This window comes from Vanacampus margaritifer, chromosome 14 (assembly GCF_051991255.1).
Source record: "Vanacampus margaritifer isolate UIUO_Vmar chromosome 14, RoL_Vmar_1.0, whole genome shotgun sequence".
Taxonomy (NCBI): Eukaryota; Metazoa; Chordata; class Actinopteri; order Syngnathiformes; family Syngnathidae; genus Vanacampus; species Vanacampus margaritifer.
The window spans coordinates 10729791-10757522 of NC_135445.1; the positions used below are offsets into that span (position 1 = coordinate 10729791).

General features: G+C 38.9%; 1 protein-coding gene across 5 annotated transcripts in view; it reads right to left on the reverse strand.

The window, feature by feature from the left end:
- The window catches only part of astn2 (astrotactin 2), a 250188-nt gene that overhangs the window by 75089 nt on the left and 147367 nt on the right, over nt 1-27732 (reverse strand). For 4 of the 5 annotated variants that reach the window (XM_077585480.1, XM_077585479.1, XM_077585481.1 and 1 more), the window contains 3 exons: nt 20485-20635; nt 9595-9761; nt 7239-7427 (listed from right to left, as the gene is read on the reverse strand). In XM_077585480.1, coding sequence (XP_077441606.1) covers nt 7239-7427; nt 9595-9761; nt 20485-20635 — 507 coding nt within the window. Of the gene's footprint in view, nt 1-7238; nt 7428-9594; nt 9871-20484; nt 20636-27732 lie in introns of those variants that run through there. The other variant, XM_077585483.1, reaches the window with a different exon arrangement.

Here is a 27732-nt window from a genome sequence, read left to right on the forward strand (position 1 = left end):
GCTGTTGACCAGCAAACAAACGCCTTCGGGAATGAACGCAAGCTCACTCAAGGACAAGCAACCCACCAAGCCTACACATGCAGCCTCCGAGTTACGCTTGCATCATTTCGTCCAAACTGGCATTGAGGAGCGCTCACACCATGTAAATTCTGTTTCACTTGTGTAACACTTTTTTTCCACCGATTAAGGCAGTTGAAGTGCTTCACACTGATGGCACAGCATCAGGAGCAATTGGGGGGCGGGGGGGTTTAGGGCTTCTGTATCTTGCTCAAGGACACTTGGACATGGTCTCAAAGGCCAGGGATTGAACTCACAGTCTCTGTGTTTGGAGACAACCACTCTACCCCTGAGCCATGCCACCCGCACGTCAAAGAAGAAAACATTTCAAAATAATGCCATTTTTAGTGATGTTATATTTTTCCCATAGTACTTATCCAAAGAAAAACATTCATTGCCAGATATAATTTTTTGGATATGTGGTTGTCATTGTTACGGCACACATATTGTCCAAACTGTAAAGGTAAACAATTTGAAGACAGATAAAAATACCTTTATAATTTATCTATACCAGTGGTGGGCAAACTCGGTCCTCAAGCTGATTCCAATCAACAGGATCGTTACCAAGCTTATGCAGAGCATGCTGTGTTGGTGAAGGGAAACATCCAAAACCTGCAGGATTCCGGCCCTCGAGGACCGAGTGTGCCCAACCCTGATCTATACGATATCTAATCTATAATCTATACAATCCTTCTAGACTGGACGGACACACATTTTCAATGAAAATCATATATCATCAAATGTCATCATGAATTTTGTATAAGAAATCGTTCTGCATGCAGGTAAATGTTTGAGAAAGAAAACCATCACGGCAGATGAAAGCATCTCACTCTTCACTAAACCGCTTGCTCTTTGACATGAACGCGTTGTCATGTATGACATATTGACAAAATGATTAAAGCACTGGAAAGAGCTTGACAAGGGCTTTAAGTTGACATATGACTTGACATGCTTTGTTGCGCATTGATTTTTGAATGAGCAATTGCAACCTTGGCTTCTTCCACCTACGGAATTGTGGTTTTAGTGTGCTTACAATGCACATTATAATGCAGCAATTCTACATATTTCCCAATGAGGCAAAGCAATCTGAATAAGATGCCACCATTTTAGGTTGTGATCTTAAAATTCGACTTCTTTCTTGTCACACTCGGGCGGTTTAGCGCTCCATCCGACCCCACTCGTCTCATGGCTTCTCATTAAGAAATGACCTCGTACCGTTTCCTGACTGGCTCCCCGCATTGGCAGGAGATAATTACTGGGAATTACAGCTAAACATACGGCAAGACAAAGTCGGCAATTACACATGTGTGACTCGCTTTGAGAAACGTGCACTTAATCGAATGCTTTCTCCACGTTACATAAGATGGGCTAGTGGACAAGCCTTTAGTCAGACTCCGTCTTTTCACTTCCAAAATTGTGCAAGTCCAACAGTTTGTATATGGCAAAGCAAATTAGACTTGACTCCATAGTGCCATAGTTAAAGTGAACAAAAATGAGATGTATGCAGTTTGTTGAGAAGCTGATTGAATACATATGTGTCTAATGTCCATTTTATCTGAAGACCATTTGAACAAAGGTTGTGCTTTTATAAGGGAAGTCAGAAGAAATGTAGAATGTCTTTTTAAATATAATCCTATTGTTAATTTTAGCCTTTAAATACCGTGTAGAAGTGTGGACAGACAAAAAAAAACACACAATTGTTTAGCAGGCGTTTCTCAAATCTTTAGTAAGTAAAACTGTCACTTTCCTTTCATTTCTTTGGTCCTTCCTCGGGTCTCCTGACGGCCTCACGACACCGGCTGGAAGTGTTCGGTTTAGGTGAACGGTATGGGATTTTTTAATAGGTTTTAGGTGAACTAATGAATACACACACACACTCGCACGCACGCACATACACATACAAAAAGAAAAAAGAGAGAGCAATGATGATGACATGTCAAATTGGTAAAATTACCGAATGAACAATACTGAGCTCTCCAGAAAAAAAAAAAGTAAGTAAAACTGTTTTTCAGCTTTTCCGCTCGGCCAAAGTTGAGCAAATCATCATAATAATAATAATAATAATTAACATTAGTAATAATTACATTCCCTAAAAAATAATTTATTGACTAACTCCATTACTCAATGGATGTAACTAATTACTAGGGACAATCATTATTGTGGTCCTTCATTTAAAAAAAAAAAAAAAGCTTTGCATATGTCAAATAATAGATTTTTTATTTTTATTCTTTGAACAGGGCAAATGCATTGCAAATGAGTGGAGCCGCATAGATAGATACTTATGGGGAAATCCGACTTACGTCAAAATTCGGGTTACATGGGATTGCGTAGGAACGAAACTCCGCCGTAACTTGACGACTCCTTGTACAATCTATTATATTGAAACACCATTAAAACACCCTCGCATTTGCAAAATACCCTTTAATGTAGCTACAATAAAGACTAAAGTGCCCTTTTGACTGATAGATTTAGACCAGAAGTGGGCGTCCAGGGCCGGAGTCCTGCAGGTTTTGCATGTTGCCCTTCTCCAACACAGCTGATCTATGATCAGCTCATCAGCAAGCTCTGCATAAGCCTGATAACGATCCTATTGATTGGAATCAGCTTGTGTTGGAAGTGTTGAGAGTCTTCTGCCCAGACTTAGTTATAACTGTTTAGATTTAGTCATAACTGTTTTAATTTCCTCAGTAGAGCTTGGTGAGTGTATTGAATGAGGTCTGGGGAGGGGGCCTCGTCTGTTTCCACATCAATGGGCCAGTGTCTGGGGTTGAAGTCAATCTGTATTGGATGATATGCTGTTAAAGTGTAAAAAGTCTTATCTACTTCCAGCTGTCATCATGTGTATTGAACTCAGGACTGGGGGCTGTTTCCTGGGGGGGGGTTCAAGATAGTATAAGAATGCTGTGAGTCCACTGTAACTACACACTTGTGAGAGGAACTGCAGCCATTTGTCTGTAAACTTGCTCGTGTCCAGAATATTCTGTAAAATAAATCCTTCGAAGGACCTGTTCACCGATCTCCAGTCTGTATTCAGAAAATCAACATTCTCTCTACCCGAACAACAACGAACACGCAGAAGACAAAGATAGTCTTCTAACAGAAGTGAGAAACCTCCAAAACCTGCAGGACTCCGGCCCTCGAGGACCGAGATTGCCCACCTCTGATTCAGACGATGCATTGAGGTTGACAAGTTGACAACCTCCAAACAGGTTGTTTTATTAGCAGAAAATATTTTAGAAAATGGCAACTGCAGATATTTCCTGCGTTCGGTCGTCGGCATATTGTCCCATTCCAAGTCCAATTGCGTTCAAGGTGTAATGGAATTGCTCTCAACCGTAACATTTACATTAACACGTGCAACTTTATCACACCCTCAGAATACACCATCCGCGACAAATGGTAATATTCTGTAATTCCATAACAGCAAAAATTCATTCCCCCGGTGCGCTCGCAAGACGCCTTGTGAGATCAATTTGAGACAAAATGTATGCAATGGAGTTATAAATCATAGGGTTTCTTTTTTTTATATATTTTTTTATTCTATTTAAATACAGTGCAGTACCTGAGAGGCTATGACTGTAAAAATCATAGGATTCATCTACATCATCTAATATTTCACTTTGCATTGCCAAAGGCCTCTCTGCTGATGTGGGAAACAGCAAAAAGTGGAAGTTGAAGGCTGTGGGATATGACGCGCATCTACATATCAAAGCGGAAAGGGGGCGGGGGGGAGGGGGTAAGGTGGGGAGAGGGAATTAGCTGAATAATATCCTGCATTTACATAACGCTATAAAATATATATTTTTTTAAATGAGAGCGCGTGCACAGGGAGGAAGTCGGTCATAAGACTTCATAAAGCTTTTGTTCCTTTAACAAAGAAGTCACAGTGGATTTGATAAGCGGCGTAAGTGCTTTAGTGAGCTGACACACGGTAATACACATGTTTAATTAGCGGGAAGTGGGTGGTGATATTACGCGTGTGTGTGCTCTTCTTGTCTGGTTAGACTGCCAGAGATAAAAAAAAAAAAAGGGTAAAAAGAGTAACATAAAAATGAGGGGCACGTAAGAAAGAGTTGGCAACTCAATGGGGACGCAACACAAAAGCATAATAGTAACTATCAACAAAGATCCATGCACAGTATTTGATATTAAGTAGGTCATTTTGTCCCTGTATCAGACACCAATACATGAAGGACTAAGGAAGGCTGGGAAAAATGGGAATGTTACTTTAAATGTAAAAATGAGTTCCCTGAATGTCTTGAATTTTGTGAATACTGTTCGAAGACCATCGTTGTCTTCCGCGTGTTCGTTGTTTTTCGGGTAGAGAGAATGTTGATTTTCTGAATACAGACCGGAGATCGGTGAACAGGTCCTTCGAAGGATTTATTTTACAGAATATTCCGGTCACTCATGAATGACAGACAAATGGCTGCTTCTCATCACAAGTGCCAAGATTGCTGACACTTACAACATTCTTATACTATCTTGAAGGGCGGTACCACCACCCACAAGATTGTTGTGGAAATAGAGGAGGCCCTTCAGACATTACGTCACCTGGAGACATCATTCAAACACTCACCAAGCTTTACTGAGGAAATTAAAACAGTTATGACTAAATCTAAACAGTTAAAACTAAATCTGGGCAGAAGACCCTCAACAATACATTATTTGGTTAAGTTTGATGTGTTTCAATTTGAAGCTGATCCACAAATGTGGCGCTCGGGTCCATGACCCCCATCTCCCATTATATAAGATTTTTTTTTTTTTTGCATTTCTCCTTGTCGGGACAAGATGTTTTTATCATTTAAAGTTAACTCAATATAGACAGCCGAGGCGGTAATCAGAGGCTTCCCTAATTGGCTGCTTAAGCGCGCCGTCGTCCCAGAGGTATCTTGAAGGGTAAGATGCAGACACAATTATGTACCCGTGGAAAGTAAAACTACTGTCTTAAGTCATTTGTATTGTTAACATTAAGTGAATAACAATTAAAAAGTTGAGAGGATCACTGACTGCTTGGATTTTCTCTTCAAAACTTTACCAATGAGCTACCAGCAGTAATTTTATACCCATATCTGTTTTTTGTGTTTTTTTTATTTTTTTAACCAATCCTAGGTTTTGTTGTTGTTTACGAGGACCAGTAATGAGCACTCAATGACTGGCAGATCTTCATCAATTAAGGCCAAAATAATGATAGAGATACAGAGTAGGAAACGGACATTATTCAAAGTTGTGTTCACTGCAATTCCATTCTAGTACTTTAGGTGGCAGTAATACACATTTCAAACGGCCAAGGAGCTTAAAGGGGATAAACTATGGGGAAATGACTTTTTAATTGATTGGACACAAATAGTTGGGTCCATGAAGTGCCTTCCCACTCGTTAAGTGTGAAATTGCACAGGCAAGTAAATCAATTCCACAGGAAGTGCGTTTGTACATGGACATGCACATGCAACAAAGACTCCCTGTAACCTTCACTAACGACCCGATCTTAAGCTTTGGCGCGGCATTTTGGGAGTTTTAGGCCATTTGAGAAAGAGCACAAAAAACATGAACAAGATAAATTCCACAGGAAAATGTGTAAATAGGTGAATTTGAGAAAAGTGATATATATGAAGTTATACCGAAGAAGTGTGGGGAAAAGATGCATAAAATGTCGCCTTCAGGCGGTCCATGAGACAAAGATGCACATCTAAGCACCATAAATGTTTCAAACAATCCTGAGTCATACCGTTACACGATGCACTGACCGGTAAGCCTGAGGGTGCGTTTAGTCAAGCACGACAATCATGACGTGGGTGGGGGGGGGGGTCGGGGGGCAACCCACTAATGCCGTGTCCTTGAAAAGCATCAGTGTAGCGTGCATGCGAAAGAGTAAATTGAAGGCAGTCAGAGAGAAAGTCCGATACAGGCTCGTAGATACTCTTATCACCATCTTGGTCGTGCGATTACAAAAGCGCTTTCACCACATGTGACTTATCAACGCGCCACACCTTGTAGGAGGAATATGACCTGTTTTACTGGGGGGGGGGGGGGGGGGGGAATCCGCCAGGAGGGGATAAAGTCTCAATTCTAAATCTCTCTCGTCCGCTTGCCACTGAAAAAAAACACGGCAAGTGTTTTAGACACGGGCGAGCACAAAACTCCCCGTTGCGAGACCTATTGTGGGACGGCGAGCCTCTTTTCTCCTGGCTGCATCTTTAAAACTGATAAAAGGCGGGCGCTGCTTCACGATAATGTCTCTTCAGAGACGTTGGAGAATAAACACCAAAGATGTGAAGCAAGGTTCAAGGGAGGATCACATACTCAATATACGCCGGCGCATGGAGTTGACAAAATAATGAGGCCATGAGGTCTTACATAACAGAACTTGACAAAAAAAATATGCCTCTAAAGTCTATAAGATACTAACACTAATAGAGTTCAAGCATATAGCAGGAAAACAAATTTTGAATCGCTGTCCTCCAAAACTTTGGGCCCTATTCTTGTAGACAGGAACCCGTGTGCTCGTTTGTAAGAACGGGTGCCTCTTCATTTTCAAGACGAGTCTACCGTGTATTAGGCCCACATTGCACCTTGCTGGGTGTTCTGGAGGATACTGTGTACTGCCTGGATTTTAATACGAATGAGGGGAGCCGCTTCGATTGGGCGGGAATCGGCTGCATTCATCTCACAATGGTGCACATTGGAAAAAAATACCCTGCAGTAGTCAAGAAAAATACCAAAAGAAGGAAAAGTCCACCCAGATAGAATATGCTAGGCATGTAAATACAGCCCTTTGACTTGTGAATATAAAATAAAGACACTTTTAAATAAATGTCCTGGTGGGCATTCCGTCAATATTTTGATGGCATTCCATGAACATTTTGTTGACAAGTGACTTCTAAAAAATGAGGGACTAAGCATTGCTGGAAGTGTGTTTTTGACCGCCATGTCGGTGAGGAATGACGGATTGATGATGACAAACAATTTTCATTGAAGTAACTGAAGTATAGCGTGAATACATTAAATAATATTTTAAAAATAATCAATGTTTTCATGCCTAAAAAAATTATTAATTCCTGGAGGTTGCCAGAATTCATGTATGAAAGGGTCAAGCAAATTATAATAAAAGTCAACTAATATAACCACTAACTTGTTTTGACACATATTATATCAATATGTAAAACGTGCACACTAATTACCGGAAGGTCATCTGGAAGATCTGTCCCAGGTTGACCTGTTGGCTTTTGTTGTCGTATCCATGCAGCATCTCGCCGAACAAGGTCACGTTGAAGTGGACGGCCTGCCGCGGGCATTTCGGACCCTCACAGTTTTCGGACTGCAGCAGGCACGAGCGCCCATCTGCGGTCAGTTTGTATTCCTGGACGCACCTGAGGAAGCGATGGGGGGGATAAATGTGTCAGCGTGACGTACATGATGTCATCAGGCGCATACGTCGATGGAATAACAATATTTAACAGACATAAGACCGGCACTTTCCTTAGCTTTGTGACTGTCTCTCAGTTTGGGAATAAAGGAAGCTAATGTTGTGTGACGCCATCCCCAAAGCCAAAACGCGCTCGAGGAGGATTAGAATATCCTTCACCTGTCATTTCCTAACTTTTTGCTGAGCGTCATCCAGGTTTACTGTATGAGTTATGCAAATGAATCAGCAGATGGCCATCATAACGTCATCCTGCCCATTTGAAGTCGGTAGAAATTGTCTAAACGATGACAGTCAATTAAATGGCTTTTCTACAAAGTTAATTAACAGTCACTATTAGCATACAGATGTCTGACATATGTTATGAACTGTGGCATTTACATCACTCTTGCATTGATTCATTCTACCTGGCTGATAGAGCAATTGACAATGTCAAAAATGACTCCACGTGACAAAATCAAAGATGATACGATGCATGTGTTGTAGTTAATTATCAGACGTGGCAAATTACACCTTGGACTGGTTGCCAGTCAGGCACATGGCGCACATAGATAAAATAGGGATAGACCGATTATCGTGTTTATCATATTTGAAAAAAATAAAATAAAGCTATGACAGTTGATAAAAGCTCAATTTAAAACTGTGTTAACTTAAGGGAAATATTTATTTAAAATTTCAACTGACTTGCTGCTGAATTCTCTGCACCTTTTTGTTTTTTTTGAAATTAAAACAAAGATACGTGGAAGTTTAGCATTGTACTTATTTTGACATTTTGGCAAATATTATTTCAACTTTACCTCTGACCAGTTGGATCGAGATTGGCCAATATTTTGCATTTTATGAAAAATCGATGATTGGCTATAATGACCTAATTTGCCCGATCGAAACAAGACATTACATGTTGTATTTAATATTTTTTTTAGATGATTTTTTTTCCCTCATGTATTTCATTTGACGTCAATTACGTGGGTTTTCGCATTTCGTGGGCTGAGCCAGTCCCTATCCCCCAAGAATGGCGGCAGTTTAAATAGATATATTGCTCAATCTTCTGATCGAATTGGTGATCGATTGTTTTTTGAGCAGCTGAGAAATCCTGATCGTGTAAAGCCTATAAACACCTATAGGGAGCTATTTACTTGTTTAAGTTTTCCTTTAACTTTTTAGGACATGCTGCTGAGTCTGGGAGCTGAACTTTTTGTTTTTTTCATTTTAAAACAAAGATGTCAGTTGGCTAAGATTAAATAAAAATAAAAAAAAAAGAAAAGAAAATCAATATTTGATACATCTGAGAAGTTGTTCAAACAAAAGTTTAAAGACATTTCAAGAAAGTTAGCACCAATAATCGTTTCCCTTTAAGTGAAAATGAATATTGGCTCCAAATATCGGTCTTCCGCCTCCTTAACGACTATTAATCGTAATTGGTATCGGCCCTGGAAAAAAAACATATCGGTCTATCTCTAAGGCAAACAACCATTCACATTAACACATAAAGGCAAATTAAAGTCTTCAATTAATTTAAGAATCATGTTTTCTGCTTTTGGGCGGAAGCATGGAGAAAACATATTGAAACCCGGATCTTCTGACAGGCAAAATAAAAAGGCTAACTATTAAACTAAAGCAAAACTTCTCCCACAATGTATTTCAATAAATCAACAGCATTTGCATGTCTATCTTGTGGTAGCTCATTTCATGCAACTATGCAAAAAGTGTCTGAAAAATGGATGGTACTGATTTTTAACATTACCCTGTGATTGCCTGGCAACCAGTCCAGGGTGACGTCTGCCTATCACCTGATGCCAAATGGAAAAAGCTTCAACCCTGAACTGGATATTTGTTATAGAAAATGGTGGAATGGATGGATTTTTAACATTTATTTACTATAATGCTTTTATGAGTTTGTTTGTACTTTTTTGGAGGGTGTGTGCTACGGTGAAGTACTCCAAGCCAAAACTGTTGGATGTGGAACAGGGTATGTGGCCTACCATTTTGGAAAAAGTTTTATAACTCCTAGAACATATCAAATGGGAAATACCCATTGTAAGGCGAAGTGGGGAAAAAAAAACACCTCGTAAATGTTTATTGGAATTTTTTGGGGGGGGGTTCTTTATCCTCACCCGCAGTACATGAGCACGTTGCTGGACCCGGGCTCGTCTTCGAGGGGCACGAGCTGCTGGTGACACAGCTGCTCGCAGCCTCCGTTAAAGCCGTCGGTGCAGTCGATGCCCCTGGAGTAGTCATAGCAACCGGAGTCATCCTTCATCGGCCTCAGCCCATTAGGACACTGCGCGGGAGACACAGGCCAGGAGGAGGAGGAGGGAGAGAGGTGATAAGGGAGACAGAAGAAGCGAGGAAGTCACAGAGGTCAGCACATGCATTTTAATCGGGCGCCACTGAGGAAGCGCAGGTAGCGGCAGAGATCAGAGTGGAGGAGTGAGCAGCGGATGTCAAGAGAGAGGGAATCAAAGGAGTGGAAAGCAGAAGCAAAAAAAAATAAATGATGAATTAAAATATGCCTCGGCTCGCTCGGCAACTGATGTTTCGCACTTGAAGGCCGCTTTATATTGTAACAACAGCCATGCGTACTTTTTTTTTTTTTTGTTTGCTTTGATTTCTATTATCAGAGAGGTATTCATGGAACAAAATGGGATTCTGGATCAAAGACTAACTATTCTTTAATGCAAACATGTTTTGACTAAGAATAAATTGTCCTTCCAGGTAGACACAATTCACTTAGGAAGGAAACACACAGCAATAATCGACCCGAATTTGAGCAATTTTCCCGTTTTTAGATCAAAATCTGAAAAAATCCCAATTGTTGGATGTAACTAAACAATTATCCTGAGGGATCATTCTTTGGTGTGCAGTGTCTTTAGAGTGATTTTTTTCACTCCAATCGGTCAAGGTAAATTATAACTGTTCCTTATGTGACATTAAATATAATCACAGCCCATCAAAAAGCTTGCGCTGTTGCCGGACGCTCTTTAGTCTTCATTGTGTTTTCCAGTAGAAACCGAGACATCTGGTTTGGGGGAGGAGACTAATTGTTGGTGGAGATATCGTTATATGTGTGGTCGGCTGTGTTGGTCAGCTGGCCGCCTCCTCATTATGTGTGGGGTTTCTCACATTTTAAAAATCAGCTGAGATGTTAGCAATCATGTGCGTGCCCTTTTAACACCTCACACTTAACAACTTTCAATAAAATAAACACTTTACTTCAAATGAAGAGAAAAGAAAAACATGTTGACAACAGGGTTATAATAGCTTGGGATTTTTCATTATGGTTAGTTTTAATTCATTTTGACTTCAAATTATAAAAAAAATTATAATAATTAAAAATTCAGTCAGTTTTAATTAGTTTTTGGAGCTGGTTGGTTTAGTTCTTTATTCTTATTTTATTTTTATTATTAAAAAATGCTTCTAGTTTTTATTAGTTTTAGTATTAGTTTTAGTATATGGATGGTGTATTTGTTAATACCAAAAATAAATATATTTAAAATAAATTTAAAAAAATTAACAAAAATGTTTTTAAAATAGTGCTGTCAAAGTTAAAACGTTAACTAATTAATTAATCACCAAAAATGTATTTAATAAATGTTTGTGTATAAAATTCTGAATATTTGTTTGGAGTCATTTTTTTTCCCATTTTAAATTATGCAAGTAACTGTGTCCTAACCTAGCTTGTGTCCAAAAATGTTGAAGACGTCCTCATAAAATTAAATGTTGGAAGAATTAACACATAACAGGTGCTCTTTAAATTTGGCGGGCAAAAAATGTTGATTAAAAACATTTTTAATTAAGCGATTAATTGTGAGTCAAAATTCTAAGATGTGATTAATCCAATTAGAAAATGTTATTGTTTGATAGCTCTAGTTTAAAACAAAACACATCAACATTCAAACTTGCCTAGAGTATGTAATGCGCAAGCGTGCAACACATAGAAACAAGTAATGATTACACCCGGATTTCAACATCTTTTCGGAGAAAGAAAAAAAAAGAAGAGAGAGTCAGATCCATTTTGTTCATTTCACAAATGTAATATCAACTTTAGCAGGGCTAGAATGGAGTCGTACATCATGACGGGCTGTGTAATTTTGCGATTGTCTTGCGGGTTTTCTCCAATTGAATAAGATGAGTTAAAGTAAGTAATCATCCCCTTGTCTCACAAAATCCTTTACAGACAAAAGTGAAGAAGGTAGAATAGATTTTTTTTTTTCTTTTTGGGTGGATCATATATTCCAGTCTCCTCTCTAGCAGCAACTTCACTCCGGCAGCATAGGGAAAAAAAGTAAGATTTTTTTTAAAAAATATTACTACACAGCCAGATGGTAGGACTATACCATTGAAGGAAGTGATGTATAATTAAATTGGACTTAAAATGGAACATTGACTTTTTAATGGCTTGTATCCAAACAGTCTCCAGAGTGTTTGCCCTTGAATCAAGTGTAAAATTAAGCAATCAAGTAAGTTTTGTGCATCTCTAAATATGTATCTGTGACAAGCGGTTGTGCACTTCCGCCATACTGTTACGTAGCAGTGGCGTCATTTGCATGATAATTGCCTCTGTCCATGACAGAGGGAAATCTCAACAGCTATATTCAAGCAGAAAACATTACCACACAAATAGCATGTAGCTGAAATGGTTTGAAATTGGAACATACTGTTTGACTTTAGAGCAGTGGTTCTTAACCCGAGTTTAATCAAACCCCAGGGGTTCAGTAAGTCCGCCTCTGGGGTTCGGCGGAGGTTAAGACGCATACCCGACTCAAATGATTCGTGGTGACACTCCCCGCTTGGTCTATCTGTTCTGCAGGTAATTTGTTGCGCTCAGTAATCAACCTTTGGCTGTTGTAATGGTACGTCGTGTGATTTATTTATTATTGTAATCCCTTCATACTGACTATGTCGAGTAAAAAAAAAAGAAAAAAAGAAAGTAGTCAGACAAATACGTGCAATACGAAATCACATGTATGGTGTTCCGCAGGGTTCAATTCTGGGGCTTCTGCTGTTTTCATTGCATCTGCTGCCCCTGGGTTCCATCTTGAGAAAGCAGCTGTGTTGTTTTAAAATGCTCATGCAAAAAAGAGTTGAGTGATGGGAGTCTGCAATACCACTGCAAAATAAGTTGAATTTACATCCAAGCATAGTGAGCGTTTTTGTGATTATAATGGTTTATTCAAAAATAAAGAATAATATCAGTTCCCCTATTAAAAGTTTTCAAATATTCTCCTGTAGACCCTTGAAACCAATTCAGAGTGTTGTCATAAAGCAAACTTGGTAAGGTGTTTACTATGCACGCACTCTCTCGCAGGGCAATTACAAATGAGACATTCACTACACCGATAATTACCAGTGAAATGATGTTTCACTCCTGAGTACACTTGAGGGGATTAAAGAAAAAACACACACACTAATTAACTTTAGAAAAATGGAGCTATTCAAAGCAAAGCACGCATTAAAAACAACCAAATGCGCACAACAGATCCACACCAACAAAAGTTTAGACAGCATTGCTGCCTACTGTAAATACCATTAGAGGATTTATAGAAATGTTAGCTTTTTTTTTTTTTTTTTTAATCATCTGCTAATTCTCTGTTTCTTTGAAAAATTAAGTATTTCTATGGGAAACTCTGCTAATGAGCTTGTTAACGGGAGTTAGTGCCCCTTTGAAGGCATAAGACCTTCTCCCACTCACAAGCTCAGCTCTAGTTCATCTCAAGGTAGCGGGTTGGGGTTATTCCGTACCAAACTCATCCAAAAGGCACAGACGTACCTTCAAAGTGCAATAGAGCAGAATTTGACTTGCATTTTCACGAAAAATAAGTGTCTGAAGTCGAAACCTGTGGATTTCAAACTGTTGTCATCATATCGTACCAGGCCTCGTATTTCGTTTCCTTGACAAAATATAAGAGACAAAGAGCATTTTGCTAAGACTCACCAACGTCACCATACGTGTCAGCATTTGTTAGGGTAGAGGATTTAACCATTTCTAGGTTTTAAAGTGGTTACGAGACAATAATATTAAAAGCTCAAGCTACGCGAGGCAGCTGTAGGACTTCCTGGTTTGTTTTTAGCCGGAAAAAGCGTCTTACAAAGAAAAGGTCTCGCTTTTTCCAGTAAACAAGCTAATTGTTTGGCTCACGTGTATGTCAAACGCACAGTTGTCATCGCAACTCAGATGATAAACTAATTAAAAAGGCGAAAAGCCCCATATATATATATATATATAAAGGAAATTAACTATGACATTATTTCCAATTGACTTAGTTTTAGTCACATTAGCATCATATTGTAACTACAACTACTTCCTGCTTCCGTGTCAAAGAATCATGGGAAAGTGGTCAGACTGAGTGTTTCTGGCAGTGCATTTGTTTTCACCCAAAGACATCAAGTCAAGTCAAATTTATTCATATAGCTCAGGGGTGGCCAAGTTCGGTCATCGAGAGCCACTATCCAGCCTGTTTTCCATGTCTCCCTCCTTCAGCGCAGCTGAATCTAATGATCAGCTCATCAGCAAGCTTTGCAGAAGCCTGATAACGATCCTGATCATGAATCAGGTGTGTTAGTGGGGAGAAACATGGAAAACAGGCTGGATAGGGGCTCTCGAGGACCGAACTTGGCCACCCCTGATAGCTAGTCTCAAAGGGCTTCACATGTTGACAAATATATATAATATAAATATTAACGACATCCCCTGATCGAACCACAAGAGGGCAAACGAAAGCTTAAAAAAAAAACACTAGGGGAAAAATAAAAAACCTTGAGAAAAGAACACACTTTTGTGTTTTTTTTGATTGTAAGTTTTATATACTGAGTTTTGCAACAAAAAATAAGAAATAATAATAATTAGGGGAAAAATAAAAAACCTTGAGAAAAGAACACACTTTTGTGTTTTTTTGATTGTAAGTTTTATAAACAGAGTTTTGCCACACACAAAAAAAGAATAAAATTGACTCACTAGATTGACTCCTGGTGAGAATTTATTCTACATCGTATCCATCCATCCATTTTCTTAACCGCTTGTCCTCACAAGGGTTGCGGCGCTGGAGCCTATCCTAACTGGCTTCGGGCAGTAGGCAGGGTACACACCCTGAACTGATTGCCAGTCAATCGCAGGGCACACAGAGACAAACAACCATCCGCACTCACAATCACGCCTATGGACAATTTGGAGTGTTCAATTAATCTGCCATGCATGTCTTTGGAATGTGGGAGGAAACCGGAGGACCCGGAGAAAACCCACGCAAGCACGGGGAGAACATCCAAACTCTACCCAGGAAGGCCGAAGCCCGGACTCGATAGTATATTTTATTTTCAGCAAAATTGTAGTGTCCTAGTTTTTTATTTTGAAAATATGGTCAACCTAGCTTAAACACATGATGTTAGGTTCTGAATACAGATCCCCCATCAACACGGCATGGCTTGTGACTATCGACGAAAGCATTTCCCCAGGCCTCCTTTGCGATTCACGTGAGTTAAATTAAGACACGGCAGCTTTTAAAATCCGGCGCGGGTGCGAGACAGACAGTCTCGATCCGGCGGTTGATTGCACAAAATGGTGTGACTCGATGCTTCTTATTTCAGCGTGGTGTGAAAGCACTCTTTAAAAGCTAATGGTGCTACTCCTGCCCTCAAGGAGCGAGAGCAATTTGAGCTATTTCAACCCACTTTGGTCATGACATATTTACGTAAAGAAGCATTCATTTTTATGAGAAAAAAAAAACCCACACCACTTTGTCAGCTTTCTCACTTATCTAATAGGCTGACTTCATCTTTGTGTCTGTTCTCGTGGGAGTGACAATGCCCACTTGTCAGGCGCATACGTCTTAGGAGGGGACAAGGTAATAAGAACAATCTGCGCATATGTACACTTAGCTAATGCCTCCATTGTGCAATCCCGTCCTCCCGACCGCCGCTTCATTGTGTGCCCCGAGGAGAGCGGCGGTGGCTTAAATAACGCCTCGACTACACTCGGCTCAATCCACTGGTGACAACATAACAAATGAGGACTGAAGGTTGCTTTGTCCCGCAACTCCATCAGACTGTGTAGCTCAGCTTGATGGCTAAAGGTATTTAAAAGCGGCTTTCTCAGAAAAGGCAGATACAAAGCAAACAAAGACAGCAAAATCTGCTTTTGTTGCGATATACAGAAACACTGCATGTAATAAAACCTGCCAAGGACTAAATCACATTGCTCAATAGAGGCCTGTAACTCCACACAAGAGAATGTCATTCATCATTGAAACAAGATTTGTACAATGACTGGACAAAATATTAGGGACACTGCCCACACAATGTAATGAGATCCAACAGAAGTGCTGCATCAAAAAAAAAAGTCTCACTTAACAAAAATAATGATGTGCAGTTTTGACTGACATTTTAACTGAACATATGTGTGTGTTCCTTTGAATGACTAATTAGAGCAAATGGCAAGCAGCACTTCCCATAATTGGTTTATCAGTGACTGTAGAAATTATGCAAATGAGAACGGCGTCTAAAATGCATTTTAAAAAACATGCTTTTGGAATAATATTAATTACATTGATAATATACAATTTTAAACATGGGCACACAACACAACAATGAAGGGCGTCTGCAATCCGGTTATAGCATTGGAATATTCCCCAGTTCATGGAAGGAAGCATTTGACACTTCTTACAAGATTTAAAAAAATCATTCATCGTTGGAACATTTACTGCAAGAACAAAGCAACATAGACCCTAACTCTAATCATTAACCTAAGACTAACCCTGAAACCTAAACCAAACATGGGTTATGGGTTACATATATACATATATATATATATATATATATATATATATATATATATATATATATATAAATAAAATTATTATTTATTCATTTATTTTTTCAATAAAGAAGGATTGAGTGACCGTGCATGTAGGATTTTCTGGTTGGGTTCAGTACCGCCAACGAAGTTGAGAACCACTGCCCTAACCCTTAGCACCCTGAACAACTACCCCCCCCCCCACCCCACCCCCAACCACTTCCCCTATCCTAACCACAACCGCAGTCCCACAAAGCCCCATCAGTAACACTAAAGCTAACCGTAACCCTCACACATGCCATATTTACCGTCAGCACTGTATTTCTTCCTCGGCGTTTTAGCCCGGCAATAACCTCAAAATGTATTTTCTGGAGAAACTGCAGTTTTTAGATGCAACACAAAGCTTCATGTCTTAGTTTTACTGTTCTATAGCAAATATCCATCAAAGCATGGCATCTAATGCCTAATCTGAAACATCACTTCGACATGTATTTCCCTCAGTTGGCTCTCATCGCCCAATTTGCAGCATCTGGCTAAAGGTACAGACGCACAGGGATGAAATAATTCATGCAATGCATTTTTTTTTTTTTAAACATAAAACCTGTGAATTTCAAAAAGGTAGGGTGGGAAAATGAGATGCGCAGTGCAGCAGAGCAGTCATAAACACACTGATGCTGTCAGGGCGCACAGGGGATTGTGGGTAATAGGTGATGACAAAACTTCTCATAGGGGAGGAATCGCGATTTATTCTCCCCGCTGAGTCTTTATGCAAACCGGATGAAGCCAAGCCGGGTTTTTTTTTTTTTGGGCTCCACGCTGTTATCCTTGCCATTCTTTGTGCAGACCCTTTTGGTCTTCACGGCACATTATGAATACTGAGGTAGTACAGAAGCTGCAAAATGAGATTGGAGACAGCCAGATTCCCTAAAACAGGTCAAAATGATGGATTTGAATCCATGGCTAAACAACTGTAGCTGAGCGGTCCCAAAAGACAGAACAACTGATGAGGGATGCACCATTAATATCACACCATCTGCTGCAACATCTGAATGTTGTAGTATGAGGACACATATGACAACTGAATGCAGCATGAAGAAAAACATGAGCCCAGCTACACTGTGGTGTTTGAAAAAAAAAAAAAAAAAACTTGCAGGTAGTCTACACACCATGAAAACTACATTTTTTTTTTTTTTACTACCATTGGCATTGACAACAATTCCAGCAACTGCTAACTATTTTAGAGTTTAACACAAATATTATGTGCATCTCTCTACCGTCAACAGAAATAACAACAGCTATCTACTTGGAATGTTGATGTTAGAATTCTTTAGATAAAAAAAAAAAAATAGGGCAAATCCAGAGGGAGCTTCATCCATTGTCTTTACCCATTTATCAAAGTACATTATTAATTATTTTCATTGTTTACTGTAAACAGTTGGAAACACAAAACCATTTTCAACCAAGAATAAACATTCAATAACAATGAACTGTGCAATGGAACAGCTTGGTCAAACATGACTTTCAGTAATTACAATCTTTCTTTCTGCTACTAAAATGTTGTATATTGCTATTAGTATTTCATTAAACAAGTAGTGAAGGCCGATAAGAAAACATGGCTTTAAATGCTAAGCTAAGGTTAGCAAGCTTCATAATGATACAAATGAACGCATCATCTTAGACAAGAATGAAATACCTTGAAAACTTCTGCTCTGTCTCAGACTAAAATTTAATTCCCCGCAAATGGATTCCAAATGTCTTGAGTGCTACAGGCAGCCTTGAAGGACTCGCATAATGGATTTTAAGCCTTCTGTGTGCCATATCACAGCTTTGCTAGCACCCACTTTGACAAGGGTGGTTGAAATAACACCCACCCAAACGAGTCAGGGAAAAAGAGAAAAAAAATAATACAGTATCTGTCTGATTTTCTGAGTTAATCTTCGGAGACCGGAGGGCTTTGTCATTTTTTTTTTATGCGCCTTGCAGAGGTGTGTGAGGTTGTTTGGAAGTATTTTAACTTTACGGGACCTTTCAAACTCTATGTTCTTGAGATTTGAACCTGACAGCATCCAATGTGCAAGACGTTTCTTGCTTTCCTGAATGATGTTTGCCAAGAGCTTTAAATGTTTTGAACTCATAACCTCATGCTTCTACCTTATTTATATCTACTATTCGCTCCCTGCTTGTCCTTGAGCTCTTTGATTCAGATGCAAGATAACAATATATGACATTGATCCAGTCCATTCTGTCCTGTGTTTGCCACATATCCCTCTCAGATTACATCCTATCCAAGTGACAGTAAGGGCAAAAAGGCATATTAAATCCTAGGGCTATTCAACCACAGGGCAATCGTGAAAAGGCAATGATCCCACAAAAAGTCAAATATCTCCTATGTGAACCACTAGATCGACCAAGATGAAAACTACAACTCATTTAGTTAACTAGCAACGTAAAGTACGTCCAGATTTTTTTTTATCAAATTTTTGGCGAGACACTTGTTGCTAGGCAGTTATTGGTGATTGTCCCTGACATTTGGGAAATGCGCTTTTCTCAAGGGGCAAAATAGGAAATGATTGCAAAGCAGAAATATGAACTCACAAATTGACACATCTGTCAGTCTTTTCATTTTTCATAAAGTATGTCCGTTGCTAGAGTCCATCCAAATTACTTCGGGCAAAAGGTGGAGTTTATACTGGACTGGAAATAGGCAAACAAACATTTACATTCACAATTACTGCCATTTTAGAGCAAGGGTCTCTAAATCAATTTGTGGGGGCTGCTTAAGCTAGTGTCTGGGATTCAAGTATTCAAAAAGAAATTATGTATTATGGAAACAAAAAAAAAAAAAAAAGAGAGCAATGATGATGACATGTCAAATCGGTAAAATTACCGAATGAACAATACTGAGCTCTCCAGGAAAAAAAATAAAAAAATAAAAAAAATATGTATTATGGGTAGCATGGCTCAATGGTAGAGTGGTTGCCTCCCAACTCAGAGGTTGTGGGTTCGATCCCCGACCCTTGTGACCATGTCTCAAGTGTCCTTGAGCAAGATACTGAACCACCAGTTGCTCCTGATGCTGCGCCATCAGTAGGTGAATGTGAAGTCAGCGCTTTGAGTGCCTTAACAGGTGTGAAATGTCCTATACAAGTGAAAGACCAAAGTGAAAGTCTAAGTACAGTCATCTAATCCTCAACAGTTCAATAACAGTTCAGAACATTAACGGGTCTTCAGAATTTGAACTAGACTGGCGATCTTCTCTCTCACAACCCTGGTACTTTGAATACTGTCATTTTGTCGTTCCCTCCAATCAACGTTTTGTTGTTTGTTTTTTAATTGTTTGTTCTCATCATCAACCTTTCTCTTCTTTCAGGTTTTGAAAAAGTAATGACTGAGATTGGGTTTTCCTTCCACGTGGTGTCACTTCAGAATTTTGTTTTGCCAAAAGCTGCCATGTGCTTGAGCTATGTCAGCCAATAAGTGATTAAAACAAAACAAAAACAAAAAATGCTGACGGCAACAACACGCCACTAAGGTGGGGGCTGCACTAACATTAAGCTTTGATGTCAAGTAGGGGAACGGAAAACATCACCCGACAAATGGCCCCCAGGCCGCAAGTTTCAGTCCCCCGATGTGTTTTTTTTTTAGTGTTTTCAATCAACCTTAAATCCATGTTTTTGCTAAGTGGATGGGAGCAGGAGTACCTGCAGAAAACTCAACACAATCAAGGGGACAACATGGAAATTCGAAACGGAAAGGCCTTTAGCTACAGTTTGAACCCAGGACCAGAGAACGGTGAGGCGGACCAGCTAACCACTACAATGACACCTTTATACTGCACAATTGACACACTATTCTGCATTCAATATAACATTTCCATATGGTAACTCAAAGGATTCCATTGCTTTGATAATTTTTTGACAAGTAACCAAAGTAGCTAAGGTAAGGTCAGTTGATCAAATACAAAAAACTTGTGTTGATATAGCTCCGTTTCTACCAAGCTAAATAGTTCAGTTCAGTTTGGTTACCATTTTTTAGGTGTCTCCAAAATACCTCATTACCGATTCAAAGTTTTCTTGTATTGCTTGTTTGTACAAGTAGACAACAGCATATCATATAGAAACCTTTTCTTTGCCAACCACAGATGTAAACATAACATATCGAGTATACTTCAAATAGTCACTATCCAAATAATTTAAAAACAAAAACATTGTCTGCTTACCATGCAGCCAGATGAGTCCAACTGTCGGTCTGATACACACTTGAAATTCTTCTTGCAGCCACCATTGTCTTTGGAGCAGTCACGGGCAGGGCCGAAAGACGCCAGCAAGTCCTCAACAGTCTCGAAGTATGTGGACATCATGGCTTCATCCCTGGATTTGAAAAAAAAAAAGTCCAAAAATTAAAATGCCTTATATTTTCTAAGTATAAATGACAAATGAAAAAGGAATGCCTAAGCAGCTAAAGATAATCCCTCGCCGTCTGGGAAGTAGTTTCTTATAACCTTGCAGTTTCTGGTGCAATTAAGATGTTCGTCATGCATCCTTGCTTAATGAAAAGGAATTAGTCTTGATTTTTGTTGTGTTATCTTAGTGAAAAAAGACACTACAACCAGATGTACAGACTTGTTTTCTATCAGGTTGCAGAACGATTGTCTATTAAAATGACAACACGACTTTTCCCCTAAGACATTTCTTCAGTTCATGACAGGAGACAACATTGTCGTTGACACACTTAAGTAAAGATCATTACAACTGAACTAACAAACTTACAGAGTACAAAATGTGTTGGTATTGTGGACTGATTTAGGATTTTCTCATGTTCCCTTTAAGATGATTTTCATAAAAATCGAAATAGCTTCATTGTATGCTCCAGGAGACGGTCTTATGGCCCAAAATAGCAAAGCATTTTTTGTTGTCTTCAGTCTCTTCTTTAACCCTTGAGAACCCAAGAACCCTTTTCTTCTTTGGAAAATTATGAATTATACATTAAATGACTGTTATAAGTTCACTGAAATCCAAAATATATGTTTTTTTCAATTTTAACCCTTTTTTTTAACTAGCTCAGAGTTGCTAATTTATCAAAATATATATATAAAACATACTCCAAGGCATTCTGCAACATGATATGAAATAGATTAACAAAAAAACACACAATTTTACCATCTGATGGTTTGCTGAGAAGATGGTTTTGTTTGGATTGATTTCCAGCTCAACAAAACAGCATGTTGGCAGCCATCTTGTCACCACCACTCTGGCTCATGTAAGTGCAATATTCATCCACTAGATGGCCCCATGCAGGGGTCAGAAGTGGCACTCTGGACTTTAGAAGTTAAATTTGTAAAAAAAAAAGGTCTTTGTTATTTGAGTAGCAGAATTTATAGGGGCCAAATTTGACCCCGTGGGTTCTCCAGGGTTTTTAATATAACGAGTTTCATTATGCCAGAAAAACAAACACAAGTGACCATCGGTCAACTCCATTGTTGTTGTTTGTTAGCTTGTCTCGACCTTAAGGAAGATTCATGCTGCATGATTTTCTAAGTTTAATGTGGTAGTATTATGTAGTGGAAAAATGGTGGCAAGTAGAACCAAGCCAAACAGTCTATAATAGTGGAAATGAGACAAAACATTTTGTCACTGACCATTTGACCCTGACAAGTATACCTTGTTCAGAATGTAATATTTTAGCCAAACTATACGTACAGTACCCTACCTCTTAGTTGTACTAGTTTTGATTGTTGGGGTTATTGGAGTTGCTCAAAAGGACAAACAACCACAGGTAAAAAACAAAACAAACAACAACAACAACCCCCCCCCCCCCCCACAAATGCCTGTTCTCAAAAAGCAGCATTGCTAGCCACTGTAGCACAGCCAAGTGAACAGTCTCCAGGAACAAAAGGACAAATCAATCACATTTAACAGGTTTTTGTAAATTCTTCTTGAAAAAATGTCAGTTTGGCTGTCGAGCTTCACTTAACTATTCCACGCTACGCTCCATACGTCGGGCCGTCGCATGGCTGCTGTCAGAGTGGATGACAAGGGTGAGCGACCCCTGTATGTTTTATTTGTACAGAAACAACAAGTAATAGCGCAACAGAGACCACCACGTGTCCTGAGAGTGACTTGGCTCTATAAACAGCTACAACATCGTAAATGATGGCGAGACGGACATATCGCTGAGTAGGGAGGATTTCATGGTCTTCTGTCATATTTTTTTACTGCCGTTAATTTGTGCGAAGCGGTGAAGTTGTAAAAGAATATATCCACTGCTCGTCAACATATTCGCTAACTACAGTTTGACAAACTATTACAACAATTATAATTTGGCAGTCGGGGGAAGTAACAAAGTACAAATAATGCACTGAAATATAATTTTTTTCAAGGTATCTGTAATTTTAAGTATTTTTCTATTGACCAGTTTTCCTTTTACTTCTAAGTTCCTACATATGAAAACAGATATCTGTACAAAATGCGGCTGCTAATTTTTTCAACTTCTGCTGATGAAGACACAACAAAAAAAGGCATAATTATTTAGAACGGTAAAATCAAGTGCAGAGGTGGGGATTCCGTCAAAGGTCCATCAATCCGTCAATTTGTTGACGATTAACGGACGACGGGGAAAACAAAGAGTAAGCATTGACAAAAGTGGTTTCTCGTCCATCTATGTGATCATCAATGCCACCAGGTCAGTACCAACAGACCAGCTCAGTCCATCAATGACTAATGCCTGTTTTGCTGAAAAATTATGGAAACAGTAACAGACCGCAGAGTATTTAGACTTCCGTCCTTGGACTGCAGTCTGAAATTTACTGTTACTCCTGAAATAGCGGCTGTAATTTAGCAATGAGAGAAGCCTGGTTAAAACAACGTTGACAGATTGACAGTTTGATGATTACAGTTTGATTCGGCTTGTAAGATTGATGATGATGGGCGACTGTTAACGATTGCCGAATGACGGACGCTCAAAATTCATCGACACGCCCACCTCTGGTCATTGGCACAGCGACATCGAGTAACAAGAACCAGAGAACATTCACGACAATAAAGCAATATATTCTCTATATGTGGTTTTAATTAAGTGAATTATTTGATGTTGTCAAAAAAAGTTTTACCTTTGTATTTCAAACATTTCGAAGATTTTACTTTTTTTTTTTTTTTTTTACTTTTATTTAAGTAGAGGAGTTATCCTAGTACTTTTGCTGGAAATGGTTCACCAGCTTGTGTGTAATTCTAGTATTCAGCAGTTGGGAGGATTCCATGACCTCTGTCCAATGGAAATGGTTTTACTATTTGTTGCTTTCTCTGGATCTTGTACCTGCCTGATTCAGGTGCCTAATCCTTATCGCTAGACAAAGACCCAAATATACCAGCTCATATTTAGAATGCCGTTTGATTGCCTGAAGACAGCCAGTGTACTACATCCATTTCATTAACGGCACCCTTAGGTCACATAAAAGAGTATCTGAACACAGGGTTTGGAACTGACCTTTCAACGAGCTGGAGCATATCTCAAAGTTACAGTATGCATATTCTGTATGGAACATACCCACAGGATACTGTTGTGTGGTGCCATGACGACTGATGGAAAATCATGAAAAAAAAATAAAAAATCAATCAACCGCGGCGAATAAGTAAGTCCACTACAAGATCTGTCCTACCTGCAAAAAAACACAAACGAGGCTATGAAATAACCTTGAACCACCTTAACCTGAGTCTTATTGTGGTGGCAAAACATGCCAATGACACACAAGGCTATTATCAGTTAACATTTTTTTTAGGCACCACAGCAAAGGTGCAGCGGGCTACCATTCAGCTCCAATATAAAAAAAACTGTGAGGCTGTGATTTGTTGTTTGCTTCTCTACTTCGGACTGAAGTGTGGACAAAGCATTCACACTGGTATATTCATTAAGTGGTAACAAGTTGGTACGGTACGGTTACAAACACTCTAGCACAGTTTGCATGCGATATAAAAGAAATGCAACCTTAAGCTACAGCTGTCAACATAGGAGTGTATTTATTTCCCTCCCTAAACGTCTCTGAAGCTTTGTATTCTTTTACGCAGCAAGTGCTCAGTAGCACAACAACATTAGCGATACCATCAGCAGCTAAAAGGATGAAGCAAAGTGTTATCGATATGCTCCGACCAAGCTCGAAAATCATTATGTGACGTAATTAGTAAACAGATTACACAGTTGACATGTTGCACGTCAGCAGTTTATACCACTCTATATTTGATGTTGTGCTTTTGTTTAACTTGTGTTTCTTTTTTGTTTGTGTTGTCTACATGATTATTGAAGTTATCAACAAAAGCTGTATTTTGTATATTCATTGTTTTATTAGCTTAGAACTTGCTAGTCCATACAATGAACCTTCTTCCCTGTTTACATTCCTTTGACCAATAAGAGAATCTCTTTTTTTTTTTTGTATGTTTTGAATGTTTACACAGACCTTTGACAAAGTCATCATTTACTTCACCTGAATTAGACCAGACTGTGAACTACAGGTGTGAACACATAAAATGCATTTTAAAATGAGCTGGAATTTATTTCCCGACAATTATGTTCTCTACTTGGTTCGTGTTACATACACACTTGAGTTGAAGTGAATAGAGCCACACCAGAATTATTTTGAAATCAGACTTCAAGCCAGAAATAAACTGTTTAAGGTAAAACTGATCAATACTGCACCACACTATTATAGAAAGGAATTTGTAGTTCTGGAGACACAGCAAAATCTAGCCTAGCCAGTTATGGACATCCACTATGGATAACGACCAGGCTTGGGGAGTAACAGAAAACATGTACCGTTACATATTAAGAAAATATATATGCAGTGGGGTCAAAAAAATATTCAGTCAAAATCCAATAGGAAGTCTAAGGGAAACTGGCCAAATTACTTTTTTTTTGCCTCACTGTGTGTGTGTGAGAGTGTGTGTGTTTATTATATATATATATATATATATATATATATATATAAATGTAAAATATTTTTATTTATTTATGTATTTGTTTTTGCTTGTATTTACCTATATGTTTATATATTTAGTTGTTTTATTTCCATTTATATTATATTTTTTATTCAATTCTTGAATTATATTTTTATGCCAGTTTTTATTTTCCCTTTTTTTTTTATTTAGGCATTTTTGATCCTCCATTCTGCAAACAATGTGCTGAAGATTTTACAATCTTTGTTGACTTTTAGAGTCCTTGCTGTAGGTTGTTAATAAGAACCAAGAGGTCTGAATAATCTGCGTGTTGCCATATTTGGGAGTCTTAGTTTGCTTTCTCCGTGTATGCTTTATCTTCTTTAACTCTCATAGGAAAACATATATTCTTTTCAGTTAAATCCAAAACTGACTTTTCTTAAACGAGTGTGCAAAGCCTTAATTCGATCCACAACCGCTCCCCAATCGTTTTCACCGAGAACATCTCATTACTTTGTGACAAGTACTGTCCACTTCCACCCTTACTTTCTCTCTTGCAACAAAAAAATGTGCAGAGGCAGGAAGAGAGCAACATGCAAAGTTGCATTTTGAAACTCTCCCATGTCCTTAATTGTGCAATTTTTGATTTACTTGTGTTTATTTATAGATAATGACCTAAAAACCTCTTGCTACATTTCTGGGTTGAACCTATGCTTTGCACAATAAACAAGTAGTTTATAAAACCAAAACAGCAACCGACATGCATTCTGTACTTTTGCACCACTTCACCTTGTCCTTTTTGTTTGGCTTCTCGATACTTGCAAATTCAAAAAGGCAATATGTGACATCCATTCTTTCTGCCAGGACCTCCCTGTGCTGACAAATGACTCCTTAATATAGAGGAAAAACGCTTGCTAGGGAATGTGCGGCAGGCCAAAAAATAATGACTTTGGCTCAGCTGTGAGGTGAATGCTAACTGGATTCCTGCATAGAGAGTTGAAGATAGAAATGATCAATCATGCCTGTTTCAAGACAGTCCAAATAAAAAAATCTCGGCAAGGATGTTCTTTTGTTATCTTATCACATCACACGATACTTAAACTGTTCCAATAAATATGTTTACTTAAATAATAAGGTCTTAAAGACAAACTGTGCATTATGAGCTTGGCTCAGCTCTATTCACCTCGGTTTTCATTTTAAAATGGTGCCATAGGAAACTGTAAAAATGCCTCACAATTGAGCGGCGACTAGTCGAGGGTACACCCGGGCTCTGGCGCCAACTTAGCTGGTATACGATTCAATAAGCTGCCTGAGGTCAAATGGCACACCGAAGGGGCCCTTAGCTGTCTAACAACGTGACTGATGTAAAATAAACAAACTGAGCACTAAACTAATGCTTTCATAAATATAGCAATAAGAATTTACAAGAGGAAGAACACATTATCATCACCGTGTGTAGTAACCTGAGCTCGACTACACAGACAGCTATCAGTATTGGGACAGAAGAATGTTAGCCGAGGAAGTTAAGTTAAGGAGTCCAAGCAAAGAAATGGAAGTGGGCATCTGTCAGTGTTATTGTCATTCGTCATTGAAACATGCGTCCATCATTGACGGACTGATAAGGTCCGTTGGTACTGACCCGTTCTTGATCATTAGATTGACTGATGAAACCCTACTTCCGGCAATGATTGGACTGTCAAATTTTCGAAGTTTCCTGTCATTGGTTAATCGTCAACAAAATTATTGATGGAATGCCCACCACTGGATATCGTAATATTAATTACCACAATATTGTTATGTAACAATAACTCTTTGACTGCCAGATGTTTTCAGAAACGGGATGTCGCCAGTGCCAGCCGATTTAAGCATTTTGACTGATCTTTCAAGGTCCACAGAAAATGTTGTGTTTGGACTATGGAAACACACATACTATCAAATGAAAGACTGAACTCTCATCTTTCATCAGAAAAAAAAGTTTGTTTCTACCTTATTCCGTTCTTCAGTAATCAACAATAGAAAATGGTTAGTTTCACCGAAATGCTTTGTTTTGAAACAAAAAGCGGAGAAAAAGAGCTTTTTGTGAAACGATGTTATTATTATATATTACGTCAATGCTGCCAACCTCGGAGTCACCATCATCATCATCGATGATGATCATCGTCGTCATCAATGTGCTCTTTAGCGTTGGTCGATGCTTTTCGTCTTTGAAAAAAACTGCTCGAGCGTGAGTCGCTTGCAACCGGTCGCCATGTTCTCTTCCCTTCCCCAGCCATTGCCCCCTCTAGCTCCGCCTCACGTCTTCTACTGACGCCTACCCAATCTTGTCAAAAGAGAGTCATTGCTGCCATCTAGGGGCCAAAAATAGTCATTAGGCTAACTAGATCTGCTTGAAACTTTCACCACAGCTGGCCAAGGCTTTCCTCCACCTGTTTCAACAAAAAAATAAATAAAAAATTGGATGACTTCTTTTAACGTCATTTTAACGCGGCCCTCCGTAGGTTTTTACTTGACGTCTTTTAACGTCCATGGCAGTCAAAGAGTTAACT